Genomic DNA, 17,798 nt, shown 5'->3' with positions numbered 1-17,798 from the left:
CCTCCCCCACTCCCTCCCTCTACCTTCCTTCCATGGCATGGTTGGGGGGGGGCACCAGAAAGAGAAAGCAAGATGGAGGGGGTCTGTTAGCAGAGAGGACTCTCTTTGCAGACACATACAAACTTTCCAGAGCACCAGGAACACCTGCTGCTGTGCTATACATGGCAAAACCAAAATTCTCAGAGGAGCCTGTTGAATGCCGGGAGCCCTATAAGCCAGGGTAGAGGGTGGGGCCGAGCAGCACCATGCAGCTGACAAAGCTGGGGTTTCTGGGACTAGCCTGGAGACACCTCCAACACAAACAAGAGGGAGAAGAAAGAGCAGGAGCGTCTCCCTTCGCAAGGGAAAGAGGAAAGGACACAGGGATGGAAATAAACTCATGTTTTACATTTTAGATCTCTTAGCTCCAGCCAGCCTGAGTGCATGCGGGCCCACAGGCATGCATTTATCAGGTGCACACAAACAGGTGTGCTCCCCTGGGCATATGGATAGCATAAGCCCTGGTTCTCAGCTGGCTTGCCTGCCCTCTGCCCTCGGTGGCTTTTGTCCCACCCTCCTGCCTCCAGAGAGCATCCCTAACTGTGTTTTCCAACGTGCCTCCACCTGGCCTCATGACGTCACCAAGGCCTCGGGGACCCCCTACTGTGTGCTCAGCACCACTCTCAAGACACTAGGTGCCAGCTGCAAGCCTTTGAGAGATGCGCAGGAAGACGATGCCTGTTGATGCGCGCACGCATCCACGTAGGCACCGTAGGAACAACAGCTCGTCAGCTCCCATCTCTGCCATTCTCGCCTGCAGGCGGAGCCATGTGAAGAAGAGAGAACCTCAGCGCGGATGAATGCATCAGGACGAACAGCTCATCCCTCCAAACCCAAAGCACAGAGCTGTCTCTCTCAAGCTCTGAAGCAGCACACGACGGAGCTCAGCTCTGCGTCTTGCAAACACTGCCGAGCCTGCTGAGTGACACTGGGACAGCTGTCCCTCTACTCCAAGCAAAAGACCGCCACAAGCCAGAGGCATATACCCATAGGGGCTGCACTTGCCTTGGAGAGCCATGGAAGGTCCCAGAGGCCTCTTCATTCAGTGCCAGCCCACGTGTCATTGGCAAGGCTCAGCCATGTGGTTCAGGAACAAAATTGCAAGGAGACGGACTCTGGGACGCAAAGGAGCGCTCCTTACCCAGCACCAGGGCCATGAAAGGCTCTCCACTAAATGCCACAGGCAGCGAACCATATCCAGGGCCAGCCAAGGGGAACGCCTGCCACTCACCAGTTTGTGCCTGAGATGGACGGTGATCAGAGGAGAGCCCGATAGGTTCTGGGACAGAGTGGGCGGTGGGGACACCTCCAGGGAGATCAGGTGGCTGGCGACAGACAGCAGGCAGTCTCTGCAGTTCACAGCCTCAGGAATCCTTGGAAATGAGTGGGGACAGGTTACAAACAGGAGTAGGGGGATGGTGTGCAGCCAGGCTGTGACCTTGAAGCCTGAAGAATTCGGAGACCAGTATTTGATCCTGCAGCTGGAAGTGACTTTGGCTGCTAAACATCTCAATTCGGTACCTCAGGCCCTACCCTCTTGGAAGTATGACAACATGACCGGGAGGTGAACGGGGACAGTACCTCAAAATACAGCAGGGAATTCAGAAGAACGAGCCGTTGACCCCAGGCTCGGAATCCCAGCACGGTTGCCTGCCTGACCCCAGGCGCTCACTCGCCCCCGTCTGAACCCAGCTTTGGATTACACAAACACATGGCCAGTACTTATGTGGTGGAGTCTGCTGTTTCTCTGCCTCCTGTCCACTCCTTTCCTCATGAAGGCACCTCAGTTTCCCCAGTTCTCCACTCAGCCACACACTCAGAGCTGAGTCCATGGCTAAGCAGCAAACCCTGCCATCTACAGCTGTGCAGGACAGCACAGCGCATTGCTCAACCACGTGACAGCTGGAGGAGAAGGAGATCACACCCAGGAACCTTCCAGGAGAGAGAGTCTCTTCTCTCTGCTGGATGTCAGTTCTGAAGGAAGGGCCTCCCTGGCTTAACACTGTAAGGGGGATGTCTGACAGAGAAGAGAGCCCACCCTGGGAAGGGCCTAGTGATGGGATCTGGTGGCAACGCCTGGACAGCTGAACCACGCCACCCCTGAAGCCAGATGGCTTTCACCTTACATTATTCAACAAGTCTCCATTTGCTTAAAACCATTCAGGCTAGGTTTCCGCGCCTCACTCCAGTCTAGCAACCGCCTGTCTTCTCCTAACCCTGTCTTGGAGTTCTTCGGTTGAGATGCTATCCATGGCCAAGGTCAGGGACAGTGCAGTGAGACACCTGGTGTGCAGAAGTTTGACTTGGGGTCTGATGAGCCTGGCATGTGAATTTACTTATGTGCCTGAGCTTCCTGCTCCCCTCATAGCAACTATGGAGGGAGGAATGGAGAGAGAGAGAGAAATAGAGAGACGGAGGGAAGAAATCTTCCCAAGGGAGGCAATCATAAAGGCGGGTCTGCTGCCTTCCCATTCTGTAGATGTGGAAACTCAGGGTGGGAGAGCTTCATTCACAGATCCCAGACCACTGTCAAAACAGGGGGTGTTGAAGTCTCTAGCCTGTGCCTCTGAACATAGCTGGCCAGCCTACCCCAGAGCCTGCTGGATCCCAATGAAGGAATTCTTGAGTCTTTTCCAAAGGGCTAGCAGCCCAACCTGGCTTGAACAACAAGGCAGAAGGTGCTGGTCTCGAGCGGTTTCTAACAAAAGGCCATGCATGTGTGTGGCAGCCTAGGGTGTCGTCTCGGCTGGCCACCCAAGAAACAAGACCATGCACATGCCTCCCACACGCCACTGTACAACACTCACTTTGTGCTGGCTGGGGGGATGCTGTTCAGGTAGTAGTGCATGGAGTGGTAGAGGAGGCCGACAATCGTGGTCCAGGCTGAGGACAAAGCAGAGGTCAGACACCCATCAACACCCCAGTTACAAGCGAGAAGAGCGGGGAGCCACACACACAGGGCCGCTGAAGTCAGGAACTCAGGGACTTGGGATGGGGGTGGGGAGGAAGAGCCCCAGGACAATGAAATTTGCAGCAGCGTAGAAGCTTTGGCTAGTCCTGTGCTCAGCTGGGACAATGACCTCCCGCCCTGTCCCCTATGCCCACTCCAGACACAGGTGCTGAGGCCTGCCCGAGACACCATAGAGCCTCAGAGCCAGGGGGCTCTTCAGTGTGTCTCCGTCAGTCTACAGGAGGAGTGTGCTAGTACTCGGATGCAGGTCTGCAGACTAGAAGACACCCGGATGGCTGCGATGGGTCCCTGGGCCCCTTATTACAGTGAGAACCCCATACTCGGCTCCTTTTTCACTCCGGGAGTGTGAGATCACTCAGCCGTCATTGGCCGATTCTCTGAGCTCTCCCTGCTGTCAGCTCGGGACTCACTACACACCAGGCACAGTGATTTATACACACTTTGCCTTGTAAGGTCTGAAACAATATCATGAAACGGGTATTTTTATTGTCCTGGCACAGAAACTTGCCCAAGGCCACACAGCCAGCAGTAGCTAAGCTGGGATTCTAACCACAGAATCTGGGTTGGTTGACAGAAGTGTTGAGAACATGGCCTCTGGCCATTCTGGAAACCTGGGCTATGTCTAATATGTCCTGCATGGAATCTGAGAGGATAAGACCCTACTCAAGGATGCTAGGTGGTGCCTCTCTCCCGAGAATAGTATACAACGAACATTTGCCAGAAGATGGATATCATGGGCACCTCTCCTCCACACCAAGAGATGGATCCTTGCTAGGGGAGGGGCTGTGTGGCAGGGCCGGGCCTCTGTCTGGGCCCTCTAGGGTGGGAGCCACAGCAACCTTTAACTGTGAGTGAACACGAGAAGAACGGATGCCATCCAGATATGGCCAGTCACCTGGACCATATCCATCAGGTGCCCTTGGCTATTCGGTCATAATGAGACTTGACTTGGGCCTGTCCTGGGATAGTCTCTGGCTCTTCTATACAGACACACCCGATCCCTGGCTACCTTGAACATATACTCACATTCAACTAACCAGGAGCTGAGCAGACTGAGGGACACACAGTATCCTGTGTGGTGGGTCAGACTCATGGGAACACAGATTTGCAGAGCCCCACTCCAAGTCCCAGCTCAGTCTACAGAGAGTGTGTAGAGGAATGATGTGGGAAGGCCTGCTTTGGATCAGAGGCTCCTCTGGGAGCACCCAACCCCACCCTCCTGTGGGGCAGCTCCATCAGGAAGGACAGCCACCCAGTCTGTACCACCTGAGAGCCTGAGCAACCATATCTACTCACCGTTGCTGTGAAGGGCCTCTCTTGGGATCTCAATGTAGCTGTGCCCGTGGGCTGGGAATCTATAGTGGGGGGCACTCAGTGCTGGGGGAAGAATCTTGGCCACGGAGAAATCTGAAGGAGAGGAGGACACAGTGAAATGGGGTTAGCGGGCTCACTGGCTGCAGGACACCGGCTGAGGACCCTGCGTGTCACTGTTCTTCATTTCTTAAACCAAGCCAACTCCTAAGGGAGAGAAATCACCTCTAGAAAGGGTGACCAAGAACATGCATGTGCGAGCAAGTGCAAACGTGTGTGTGTGTGTGTGTGTGTGTGTGTGTGTGTGTGTGCTCGTTCACAGGCATATGAGTTAGGGAGGGGATTTCCACAGAGGCTAAGTCCTCCAGCCATACCCTAAGGGAACTCCTACCTGGAGGGACCCTGACCCTCTGTAGCCCTCTAGAGCTAAGCACTCAGCCTCATGGTAGTGATGCTGCTACAGCTCATGGAGTGAGGGAAGCTGTGGCTATCTAAGCTCTGGGGGACCCAGTCAGAAAAGGGAAAATTAAAACGCACGCGTGTCGAGGGAGTGCCTCGGCAGACAGGCGGCTCCGTAATCTGCCTCTGCGGGCAGATGAGCTCCTGGGCCATGGTGGGGTGCTGTGTGATGCCCCTGCATTGAAGTGTCCTCAGACAGAGACTCAAAGCAAAGAATCCATGCCTGTCTGTGGGGACCTGACACATCCTGGGAAAGCCAGGCTGCTTCCTCTGAGATGTCCCATTCTGGCATTCACCCGAACTCACATTCTGATCTCCTCCTCCTCCTCCCCCTCCTCTTCCTCCTCCTCCTCCTCCTAGTTCTCCTCCTCCCCCTCCCCCTCCTCCTTCTCCCCCCTCCTCCCCCCCTTTCTCCTCGTCCGATGGTCTACTTCACCTATTCCACATCTCCAGAGCAGAGAGCATCCCACTGGATGTTTAAGGACCCAAAGGCTCAAGGGTGTTGGAGTCCCTACTCTGTTTGAGCCCAGACAGCTGTCACGGGACGCCTGTAGCTCCACATTGCCATGGCTAATTACACAGTCCCGTGTGCCTACCATGATCCGGCACTTCTAGCCTAATTCTAACACGTTTTTCTTCAAAAACAGGATTTTGCACAAGACACTGGACCTTAGAGAAATGGTGGTTTATCTCAGCGGCTGTGTGAGCCTCAGACAGTGTGGAGGCCAGTGACCCTCACACCTGGCACCCTTCTTCCCACAGCCTCCCCCCACTGCCCCCCAATCTGATAATGGCTACCTGCCATGGAGGAAGAGCCTGCGAGGGTGACATGGGTTTCTCTGGGCTGCAGGTTGGATGATATGTGACCCATGACGGTATCGATGGTGTCGACCAAGCCCAGCGTCATGGTGTTGTCCTGCAAGCAACACAGACATGAAACTCTGACGACCACCACACTCAGCATCATGGGGGTTTGGCACATCACAAACTCAGAGCTTCGCTTCCCTGTGATGGCCATAAGAGACCGGAAACCACCCAACTGCCACACTTCGAAGCCTGGTAAGTGACCATGTACCCGATGAGTTCATGGAGCATGGACACAAGTCAAAGCTGACCCAGTGTCACAGCATTAATTCCTGAGTGACCAGATGGCTCAGACAACTGTTTGTAGCTATGCTATGAATCCTCCAAGAACCTGGGCAAGCCTCGGGTGTGCCCATGCCTGTCTTACAGCTAATGGCCCTGAGTCCCCTGAGGCATGAGGACATCAGCAATTCTTTTCCACTCTCAATGAAGCAGCAGCCTCTTTGGAGGTACTAGCCTGCAAATCCCCTCTGGCCTCCTTGACTCCCCATCCAATGGCCTTCTTCACCCACTCTGCATCTTTAAGGCAGAAAGAACATCACGTGGAGTCTACCCACAGGAAGGCGGGTCCCTTCTAGTTGCACAGACCTCTGCTGCCAACGGGGGACCAGTGTCCATGTCAGGGTTCATGTCCTCATTAGCCTGACTGTCTTGAACCTCAGACACCATGGCAAAGAAGAGTTGTCTCCCCCATCCCCTGGCCCGTTCTGCCTGGCTCTGCTCTGCCTACCTTGCCCATCCCCTTCCGTCCTTTCGTACATTGCATCTGTCACTGTTGAGCTCTCAACATCCTCTCACAAACACTCCAGGAAGACTTACTGGGGCGGAACCAGAAACACAGGCCAATTTTAGACACTGTCTCTTAGGCCCATGATCTGATTCCAATCGGAACGTCTGTGTCTTTGGCACACAGTTCTAGGGGGAGCAGCGATTCATGCGTGCCTTCTCGTCAATGCTCATAAGCTTACCTAAGCCTGGATTGTTTCATAATTATTCATATTTCGCAGCAGATTTGCATATTTTACATTCAAAGAAAGTTCATTTAAATCAATGAAGAAAAATCTGTCGATCTGAGGCCTCCACTGGCTGCCGTCCCTCCTCTGGCTATTCTCCCACGTTTCAGACTGTAACTTGTACACAAAGTCCCTTAGAAACCTGTCCCTGGAGGCCTACACTTCTTGAAGAAGAATGTGTTTCTATGGAAGACCGTGTCATGCTTACATTCTTAACTCCCTTCCCTTCCCATCTGCCAATGTTATGCAATCTCATTTCACGTGAAGCACTTTGATAAAGGGCTCATGGAATGCAGACGTCATGCCTTCTTATTAATAAGGTGAGAATTGGCTGTGGCTTCTGCCTCTCAACCTTGCGAAACCTGTAAACCTGAGTCTCCCTCATTTCAAATGTGGCATGTTGCTATGATCGGAGCCTTCTAGGCACCTGGGAGCCTTCATCCTCCCTCTCATTGACCTCCTGGGAGCCATGTGTGGCACAGAAACTGGCCAGAGCTGAGCTCTTGAGTCGTTACATGGACTCTGAATATTTGAGAGGTGAATGCCCACTATGACAAGCCACTGCGAGGTGGCTCTGTTGTTACTGCAGCAGGGCCTACACTGACCTGACTAACACGATGCCCAGAGCTCCTTGGCAAATGTTCTTTCTCCCCCTTCTCCCCATTTTGTGTGTGTGTCTGGTAGGCATGTGTGTGCACCTTCTCACATGTCTGGGCATATGTATGTGCACGTGTGCATGTGTCCGTGTGGGGCCTGAGGCTCACGTGGAGACTCAGTCTAAATCCCCATTCCACCTCACTCATTGCGGCAGGGTCTCTCAGTCAAACCCAGATCTCACCTACATGGCTAGCCACCTTACTCTGGGGATCCCCTGTCGCTGTCTTCCCAGGTTGGAATTAAAGGGGGTCTGTCATACCCACCCGGAATTTATGTAGATGCTTGGGACCTGAACTCCAGTCTGCATGCTGGGAAGCCATCCCCCCAACCCCACCTTAGCAAGCGTTCTTAGTAGAAGAAAACTCAGGCTCTACCAGATGTCTGTAGAATGAGTGTGTGTGAGTGGGCTCCGGACCAGACTGTGGGGTCACATGAGGCTGCTCACCGTCACGCTCTGCCTGAAGGCGCTGGGTGATTCTTATCTCAGATATTTTTATCATCTGCCATCGCCACAACTATTCATCGGCTGTCCTCATGTTTTAAAGAAGTAATATCAATAAGGTGGCTGGAAATCAAAGAAAAGCACTCCGCTCCGCTTCCTGAATCTTGAGTGCAGAGGGACAAAAGCCTTTCATTTTCTCACTTTAATCATGAAGCGCACTGTTCGCGCTCGGCCGTCTCACTCAATCCGCCGATCTTAAAATGCCAAATACGGCCCTTATGACTATTCAAGAATGCAGAATAAAAAAAGTGCATTGTGTGAAATGACAAACAAAGGTCAGCCTTCCTGAGAGAGATGCTCCCTTTCCCAGAGCCAGAGAAGGTGGCACAGGGCTGAGGGTCCCAGGGACACAGTACCCCGGGTGCCTTTCATGCCCCAGGGAAATGAACTTCAGTGTCTCAGACATCAGAACCGGGAAAGGCTTCATTCTTCTTAGAGACGGCGAGGGCCCTGGGATGCCACTGCAAAAAGACGGTCATAATGAAGTGCACACGTGCTAAAGGTCAAAGCATCCTTCTTACCTCTGATACATGGGTCCAGCTGGGCAGTAGAAGCACCTCGCCCACGGTTCTTAAGAAGGTCTGAAGATAAACAGAACAACACTGTTTAGCATAGATCCTCAAACCTCACATCTGGGTCCACCAGTCTCCTCCAAGTTTTCCCATGTCTCCTCGACCGGGAATTGGTTTAATGCACAGTGGCAGGCAATAATAGCTTGTATTTGTGGTGTGTGGACATCTGCGTGTGCATGTTTACATGTGTATGGGCACACTTTCATGTTGGTACACCTGGGAGTCCCTGTGTGTGCTTGCGAAGCCCAAGGCTGGTGTCAGGAACTGTCCTCTATGGCTCCTCAACCTTATTCATTGAGGCAGACTCTTAACCAATCCCAGAGCTGACCAGAACAGCTACACCTCACCAGTCAGCTTGCTGTGGGGAGCTCCTGTCTCTGCCTTCTGGGGCTGGATTTATAGGCAGGTTGCCATGTCCACTCAGCATTTTATGGATTCTGGGGATCTGAACTCAGGTCTTCAGGCTTGTGGGTCAAGTGCTTTAATCACTCAGCCTCAGGCTATATCTTACAGGTGCTATCTCATTTGTTTTTTTGTGACAACCTTGTAAAGTCAGTGATCAGAAGGTGGATATCACAAGGGCCCAGGTCATGTGACAGGCCCTAGCATGCCCCATCAATGAATGGATGAGTGGGTGGGTGGATGGACGGACGGACGGACGGACGGACAGATGAATGAGTGAATGATCACAGCTCATGAAACCTACTTTGCTCAGGACAGCCTGACATTAAGCCACTTATGCCAGCTGGAAATCACCTCTCCAAAGCAAAAGCTACCTACACCCTCCAGTCAGTCACCTTAAAACCACATTTGCTTAGGTTCATTCTTGTTCCAAAACAATGAAATTACATTTTAGCATTTTCAAGTAGGGAGATTTAAGTGAAAACTGATCTTCCTGCTTCCTTTGAAAAAAAGCGTTAGCTTGCCAGCATCCCACGTAACCACGGAGCCAAGCTGAGCAGGGTAGCTGTTTCAGTGATGCTTGTCCCAGGCCCCGCCCCTCCCTACTCATCTGTCTCCGTCTTTCCATCACATCTCCTGCTACAGACACCAGACTCAAGCCTGGAGGCCAACTCACTTCCACTGCCTCTACCCAGTGGTTCTCAACCTCCCTAGTGCTGCAACCCTTTGACACAGTTCCTCATGTTGTGGTGACCCCCAACCATAACATTATTTTCGTGGCTACTTCATAGATGTAATTTTGCTAACATTATGAACCATAATGTAAATAGTTTTGGAGATAGAGGGGTCTCGACCCATAGGTTGAGAACCATGTAGAGTCTTCCCAGTCAACAAAATCCTGTCACTGCTCACCAAATACACTAAGTATGTGCAGAATGTATCATCAAGCCTTCCTCTCCCATTCATCTTCATTCCACAGCTGTTTATTTATACTCTAAAGTCCAGGGGCTTAACTAATGACCGAAAAAAAAATGCTCCTGCTTTCTCTCCTTGATCGAAGGAATGGCAAGCATTTTTAAAAATTCTTTATTCCTTTTCACCTTCCCCCCTCCTCTCTCCTCTTTCTCCCTCTTTCCTACTTTCCCTCCTCCTCCTTCTCTCCCTTCTTCTCCTCCCCTTGGTCCTCCCCACCTTTTCCTCCTCTTCCTCTTCTTCCTCTTCTATAAGGTCTCATATAGCCCAGGCTCGCCTCAAACTCACTATTCATAGAACAACCCAGGCCAAAGATGACCTTGAACTTCTGATCCTTGTCCCTCCACCTCCCAGATGCTGGGGTTGCAGGTGTGCACCACCAGACTTGGTTTGTGGGGTGCTGGGGATCAAATTCAGGGCTTCACACATGCTGGGTCAGCACCCTTCCAACTGAGCCATGTTCAAAGCCACTCCCCCCATGATTTGTCTAAAAAGCCACAAAATAAGGACTTCAGGGGGCCAGGCTATATCCTCAGCTCTGCCACAGAGTGCAGAAGCAAGCTAGACTGTGCTCAAGTGAGTGGCCATATGTTCCTAAAATGTTACTACAGAAGTAGGCCATGCATGGATTACATTTGGCCTGAGGGATAGACAACAGTTCTGAGAAAAGAAACAAGTGAACCACATCAGTCAACTTGAGTTTGTTTTTTCTTTCTTTCTTTTCTTCTCTTGGGGGCAGGGGATGGGTGGGGTGATTAGGAGCTCATGATGTAGACTCAAGATCCTCCTGCCTCAGTTTCCCAGGGACTGGGATTACAGGTGTGTGCTACCACACACAGCTTTCTATTTCCAATCAGCTGCTTCTATGGGGTGGGGGACTTAAATCAATTAAATAGTATATTTTATTTACTTAATTCAACCCACAAAATATTATTTCAACATGCATGTCATATTTCTGTTAACTGTCAGACATTTTACAGTTCTTTCATTCAGGCTGATGACTCCAGTGGCATTTTGTACCTGGGTCATTAGTCAACGGCACATGACCCACAGACCTCACACTCGAGAGCACACATGACTGAGAGCACAGCTTGGGAAGTGGCCTCGGGTCACTATACTGGGTCATCACAAATAGTTAAGAGCCAGGACAATATGGAAAGCTGCACAATGACTTCCTAGAAACTTTGTTTCCTGATGAATCGGAGTTGAGAAGTGCTGGACATCATCATGCTGTATGGTTTGTCCCCAGGGTACCAGGGTCAGCACAAGCCATAGAAGAATTGATGATCGCTGGGCTCGGTCAGTCTTGAGATGGCTTTCATTTGATCCGTACACATTCCCTTTCAAAATTCCTTTCAAAGCTTAGGGCTTCCCTTGCCGGATCAGAAGAGATGGGGGCGGAAGAATGAAGTCAATCTGTGGCTTGCTGGCTGCTGCTCTCCGAGGGTCAGCTGTCTGGCCGGTGGTCCTGCCCATTGCATCCATGACTTTGATTGTTGACCCCCAAAGGCATCATCAGAGAGGGAAAGCAGAAGCAACAGGCAAAGAGCAAAGCCACCGAGCTCAGGAAATGCCTCCCATGTGGCCTGCACTGAAGTCTGTGTTCCAATACACCATCTTATGAAGAACAAGGAAGCCCTTTGGCCGTATGTCCCTGCCGCACCCCACCAGCTGTCATATAGGGCCACACTGGGTTTAGTGGAACAGTCTGTCTCCCCTGACACAAGTCCCTCCGCTCTCAGCTCTATGTCCTTTCCTGAAAGGTAGATGGTAGCTCTTTCTGCGGCTAACGGCCATAGTGCCTCTTAGCATGCACAGCTCAAGGAAGCAATGGTTCGTGCCTACCACAGCCCCTCATTTCCTAGCACATTCCAATGGGTGATAAAGATCACTGGGCTGGAGTGTTCTGAGAGCCGAGGAAGGACATGGACATAGACTTTTGAAAGAGTCCCACACTCCACAGACAGCCTCTCACACCAGCTGTATCACATACCATCCCCCATTGGTGACCTACAAGATTGCCCAAGTTTAGGGATTTTCCACCCAATACATCCCCTCTTCCTGTGGAAATGGGAGGCAATTCAGCCCCACCAAGATCTCTTCCATGATTGACTGGCCTGCCATGCCAATTGTGCTCCCCTGGGCGGGTGATTGGTCTAGGTGAGGTCAACGGGCCCAGTGATGATCAAGAGGTTGGGTGGCTACTTCCAGGGCCTCATAGGAAGGCTTCTGCCCTATAAAGATAAGTCACCCACCCTCCCCATACCCAGAACATTCAGACACAAAGGCAAAGGACTGGGTGTAGTTGTATGGACGTAGGAACAGGGTCCACTGGACAAGATGGTCCCAGAACACAGAGACTTCAGCACTAGATCAACGGTCAGCATGCATAAAGAAGGGTCACATAGCAAATCCATGCAGCCACCATCAATGCCAAGGACTCAGACACCATGTTCCACACCTGCTCTAGGCTGAAGCCTTATTACCGCCACGCAGGTACCATCCGGACTCCACACTCCCTGCTCATAGCTTTGGGGTGTATTATCAAGAATGGCCCACCTCAAACACCCCTTCTCTCTCCACACCAGACAAGAACCCTGGCTCAAGAAGACCATACAGCCATGAGATACCTCAAGCTCCTTGCTCTTCCTGGGAACTATTAGGAGGAATGAAGAAAGGGAGCATCTTGACTTTAATGTCCTAAGTACCGCACTCACAGTGTGCTCCAGGTAGCTTTAGAAAGTCACAAGGTTCACAATGATCTGTGGCCTCTAACTACATCTGCTAACACCCCCCACATCTTCCTTATTGCCAAAGAAGACATCAGACTTGAGACCATGAGTTGCAAGCCCAATTGACTCCGGAGGTTGGGTAAGGGTGTGGATGGACCAGGGAGGTTAGACTCCGGGGAAGTGAAATGAAGATCCAATTCCCAGCTCAAGGAGGCTTCACTGAGTAGCACAGAGCTGGCCAGAACAACCTACCTGTCTACAAACAAGAAGTCTAAACTCTGCCAGGCAAAGGCTCTTGATTCTGCTGTGTGTGGGGTGTGGGTGTCTGTGGAAGCCAGAAAAGGGTGTTGCATCCCCTGGATCTAGAATTATGGATGGCTGTAAGCCACAACACATGGGTGCTAATAACTGAATTGCAGTCCTCCGTAAGAGCAGCAAGTGTTCTTAACTGATGAGTCATTTAAACAGCCATTGCCCTAGATCTTTCTAACTCTCTAATCCATGGTCCAGCCATACATCATCCCCAAGCCACCAGCCAAAGGCACCAGGAGCATACCTGTGTGAGGTTCAGTGCTGTTTCCTCTGAGAGGGATTTATTGGGCAAGCTGAGGGACACGTTTTGAAGGTATCGCAGCACGGTTTCAGGTCTCTGGAAGCATTTCCTCTCCTCTGTCAGGTTGGTGATGATTGGGTGGTAGGCATCCGTGGGCATCTGAAAAACAGTGGCCATATGACTTCTTGTGGCCAGGAAATGAAACCAGGGCATTCTGTAGATGCTCAAGGTGACCTCTGGCTCTGGCCCCATCAGGACAGTACCAAGAATGGTCTCACACACACACACACACACACACACACACACACACACAGGATGCTTCTATGAAGAGTGCATAGCAACAGCATCCCATCCTCACAATGACCTCATGAAATGAGAACCATCTGAAAGATGAAAAGAGTCACAGAGAGGCAATCAGAGTCAATGAGTGGTAAACAAGGGTCTGAACCCAAGTGGACTAGAATCCAGGCATTTGCTGTCAAAGTCGCTGAGCAAGGGACATTCTTTAGACACAAAACCTAATTTGAAGCAGCCACATTCTATATAAATTGATCCATTCCTCTGATATCAGAAAAAAGTCACCAAAGGAAGAGATGGGTCTCAACAGTCCAGGAAATCATTTCAGGGGTCACTGTCTTCCCAGAATTCCCTTTCTTCCTAGTGTTCCAAGGAACAGGAACCAAGGGAATCATTTTTCCAATCACTCTGGGCACCAGGCATTACCCCAGAACTTGCTTACTTCCCTTTATTATTTCATTCTGAACTTGACTCTGACCTTGCTGTCACACAGCACGAGCCAACACAATCAACAAGAGGGTGGGGCGGGCTATGGTCTGAACATGAAGTACCATTCAAAGAGCCTTCTGTGTTAAAACTTTGGTCTCTAGTTGGTGACACTATTAAGAGGTGACTGGGTCATGGTAGGGCGCTAACCTCATCAATGGATTAAACCCATGGGAGAGTCTGTATGTTGTAGAATGGGCTATAGAGGTGGAGCCTAGGAGAAGAAGGGAGAATATACCATTGAGGGACATAGTATCCTCAGACTCTCATTCTCTTTCCACCCCCACCCCTGCTTCCTGGCTGCCATAGAGCATGGAGGGCTTTCTACCATGTTTCTGCTCGTTTCCAGCCCTCAGCAATGCACCTAGCCATGGACTGAAAACCCTTCTCCCTTGGCTAGGCTTCTCAGACATTTTGCCCCAGCTACAAAGTGGGCCAAAGGGAAAAGGCCCCTGCTCACCACTGAGTGTGCTGTAGGCATCGCTGGTGGTGTTGAAGACAACAGAGAGTGTTTACCTGAAAGAAAAACAATGCCTCGGTGAGGGCTAGATCATCCTTTATCATCCCCGGGGAGGCCTGTCCTTATTCGGAATTTACCAGCTTGAGGTGTCCTACTGAGGCACGGGATGTTTTGAGTATGGATGGTACTGGGAAGATAAAGGGCTCATAAATCAGCCTAAAAGGTAGATTATATGGATTTTCCCAGCAGAAATTATTTTTCCATTTATATTGTAAATTGCTTCTGAACACCGTTCATGCAGGCCATCACATAAAAGGATGATTTTATGCAAGGTCTCACAAATTTCAAACAAAGAAAGAATGAGAAATAGGCTTCAGTGGTACTCAGACTCATTATAGATAAACACGGGATTCTTAATCACTGGCTGCTATGGTTTAAATCAGAAGCTTTTCCTACACTCGAACAGTTGGTACCCAGCTGGTGGCACTATTTTTGGAAGGCTCTGGACACTCTGGGAGGCAGAGCCTAGCTAGAGAAGCTAGGGCCACTAGAGACAGGTCCTTGAGGACCCTGCTCACTTCCTGTTGTTTTCTCTCTGCTTCCTGTCCCATTGTGAGTAGATGTCTTCTTCTGCTACGATGTTCCACTCAAAGGTATGGAACCCAGTGGCCATCAACTGAACCCTCCGAAACCGTGAGCCAGTATAAATCAATGCCACTTAAGTGAGCTTGTCAGGTGTTTTGTTACAACATAAAAGACACTGATACACTCGGCTAAGATGTCACCCTAACAGTGGTGGAGGAGTCAGAACTTCTGCTGTGAGGAGCCTGGTTATTCTCTCTCTACTGATGATCATGGTTAATTATGAGCCATTCCCCCACAATGAGACGGCCAAGTTAAAAGATGAAGCCCCTAGTTGCCGTTTTCTGCCTACGCTTCACCAACTATTTCTGACTGTATTGTTTCCTGATGAGAACACAGACTTGACTTTATACTTGACCTCATTTTCGGGAAATGTCTCGAGGTTGCTTTGGGTGACCTGAGGAAATGACATCATCACCCTGGCTGGCTTGAGAATGATGAGCCCCTTGGGACTGGGTGGGGCGAGGTGGCTGGTGATGTAGAGCTGGACCCCAAAAGCACTTTGTTCTCCAAGATCGAGTGACATTTGTCGCTCGGGTGCCAAGAAGTTACAAGGCAGCCATGCCATGTGGTTCACGTCACACCGCAGTCAACTCTTGTTGACTCCTGTGCAGCTAAGAGATCAAAGCGATGGAAATGGAGGTTTCCCTGCGCACCACGGGAGCGGTCATGTGAGACAGATGAGAAGTGATTGCCCTGGGTCGGGCTCAGTCCCCGTGTGACTCTTGCTATGGTGGGGTTCATCTGGCAGATGGTACGTATGCCAATATTTCAAAGATGCACACACTGAGATCTCCCAGTCTGGACTTGACCCTCTCTGCCTCTGCGTGGGAGCTGCTCCCCACTTGAGTAGGAGGGTCTGGGAACCTTGCTGGGAGAACAGATGCCAACACTCCATCTTCCTATAAGTTACGGAGTTTGTGTGGAATATCTAGAACAGGTGAACCTCAGAAAGATGAAATAGATTAGCGGCTGTGGAAGGCAGCGATGGCTTAACGGACAGGGACGTCCCTTAAGAATGGTGAAATATCTGAAGATGATATGGAGATTGTGCTTGCACCCTGTGAACTTGCTGACTACCACCAAACTGTTTGTCTTATTACCATTACTTTTTCATTTTTGTGTGGGCATGTAAAAGCAGAGGTCAACCTCAGTGTCATTCCCAAGGTTCTGTCTGTCTACCTTTTTTTTTAACTAGGGCCTGGAGCTCACTGGTGATGCTAGACAGGCTGAGAGTGAGTCCTAGAGATCCCCCTACCTCTGCCTCCCCTGTGCTGGGATTCTAAGCACACACCACCACAGCCTGCTTTCTGAGTGTGGGTTCTGAGATTTTAACTCAGGTCCTCACGCTTGAGAGGCCGGCACTTTACTTGCTGAGCTATCATTCTAACCCTATTTAGTTTTTTTTTAATTGCTCACTTTAAATGGTTACACAGATGTCACATGAAATTTATCAAAACTTTTTAAAAGTCCCATGGCAAAGTGAAGACTTGAACCGTGTCCACCTGCCTACGGGCCCCCTGCTTGGAGCAATCACCTGTAATGAAGCACGGAGAAGGTACCCTGGGGCCTGAGGGCCCCTCGGAGGATGTGCACATGGGGGGCATTTGCTAAGGGCATGAATATTTGCCACCAAAACCTCTGTAATCAGCATTTGTATACCCCATGGAGCCTGCATGGATCAGAGAATATTAATCTCAGTGTGTCTCCTGTGAACTGTTAGCTCATTTATCTTGGGGAACAGGTGTTCAGAAGCATGCCTATACTTATAAGGCTCATTAAGACACATCTCACATCTGCCATGACAACAGCTTGAGAGCTGAAGGGTGGCGAGGAGCCCAGTGCTGAGTACCTCTAGGTGAAGACCCCAGATCTACCCACAGCCTTCCCCACCCACTGACCAATGGCAGCTGTGAAGTACATCTTGATCTCATCGGGAGTGAGCGCACGTTCCCAGATGATGAACTCATCAAAAGCTCCGTTCTCGTTACGCTTGGTCTGGTCCTGCTCAGACCCTATAACCAGATTGACATGGGGCTCGCCATAGGTGTGAGACACTTTCCCACTCGGGTCTGAGGTGCTCAGAGTCCCATTGACGTAGACTTTCAGGCCCTCCTTGGACTTCCACGTGAACAGGACATGAGTCCAGTAAGGACCTGTAAGGGAGTGAAGATGAATCTTGAGCATGGCAGATGAGTTCTGCATGAGCTTTCTGCATTCCTAAGCACACCCCTCTTCCACGCGATGCTTGGTCACCCTTGACTTTAGTGAGTCCAACTGTGGATTATAACATAGCCTGACTCTTCTTAGTCCTTTGGAGCACATGACTTTTTCTCCCACCCCCAAATTCCAAAAGCAACTCGAGAAGACCCTTTATTATTTGAACACAAGAGTCACAAATTTAAACACCTACAATAGAAGGTATTAAGAGGCTTGTTAAAAAGGCAAGATCCAAGCACCAACCAATCAGACCATAATCCTAGTTGAAAACCCTAATATGGTCAGGAACAAGATGAGGACATCCCTCTGCCACAACTCCTGGAAGTCCCCACTATTACAGTAAGCAGGGAAAGAGACACACGCATTGGGAAGGACAGAGTAAAATCATCTTTGTTATCAATAACAAAAGCAAAGCCTGAAATGTACAAGTGGTAGTCACATGACTGGGGGATAAAAAGCTAAGAGACAAAAGTCAGTTGTCTTCCAACCTGACAGTAATGAACATATGCACACACACACATGCACACACACACACACACACTCATGACTGAGAAAAGACTGAAATGTCTAGAGAGGCATCCCATGTTCATAGACAGGAAACTTTGGTGTCGTTAAGGTGTTAGTCTATCCCACTCAGTTCTGTAGA

The 17,798-nt window shown here is 50.4% G+C and overlaps 1 protein-coding gene across 2 annotated transcripts in view; it reads right to left on the bottom strand.

Moving 5' to 3' along the window:
* The window catches only part of Adgrd1 (adhesion G protein-coupled receptor D1), a 109,546-nt gene that overhangs the window by 64,927 nt on the left and 26,821 nt on the right, over positions 1-17,798 (bottom strand). For both annotated transcript variants that reach the window (XM_021233321.2, XM_005080588.4), the window contains 8 exons: positions 16,834-17,088; positions 14,291-14,346; positions 13,051-13,206; positions 8,338-8,397; positions 5,579-5,696; positions 4,307-4,417; positions 2,847-2,922; positions 1,271-1,412 (listed from right to left, as the gene is read on the bottom strand). In XM_021233321.2, the coding sequence (XP_021088980.1) occupies positions 1,271-1,412; positions 2,847-2,922; positions 4,307-4,417; positions 5,579-5,696; positions 8,338-8,397; positions 13,051-13,206; positions 14,291-14,346; positions 16,834-17,088 (974 nt within the window). The remainder of the gene's footprint in view (positions 1-1,270; positions 1,413-2,846; positions 2,923-4,306; positions 4,418-5,578; positions 5,697-8,337; positions 8,398-13,050; positions 13,207-14,290; positions 14,347-16,833; positions 17,089-17,798) is intronic.

This window comes from Mesocricetus auratus, unplaced genomic scaffold, assembly GCF_017639785.1.
Source record: "Mesocricetus auratus isolate SY011 unplaced genomic scaffold, BCM_Maur_2.0 Super-Scaffold_100025, whole genome shotgun sequence".
Lineage (NCBI taxonomy): Eukaryota > Metazoa > Chordata > Mammalia > Rodentia > Cricetidae > Mesocricetus > Mesocricetus auratus.
The sequence above is the reverse complement of the archived record's forward strand: the minus strand, read 5'-3'. Positions and strand labels throughout refer to the sequence as shown.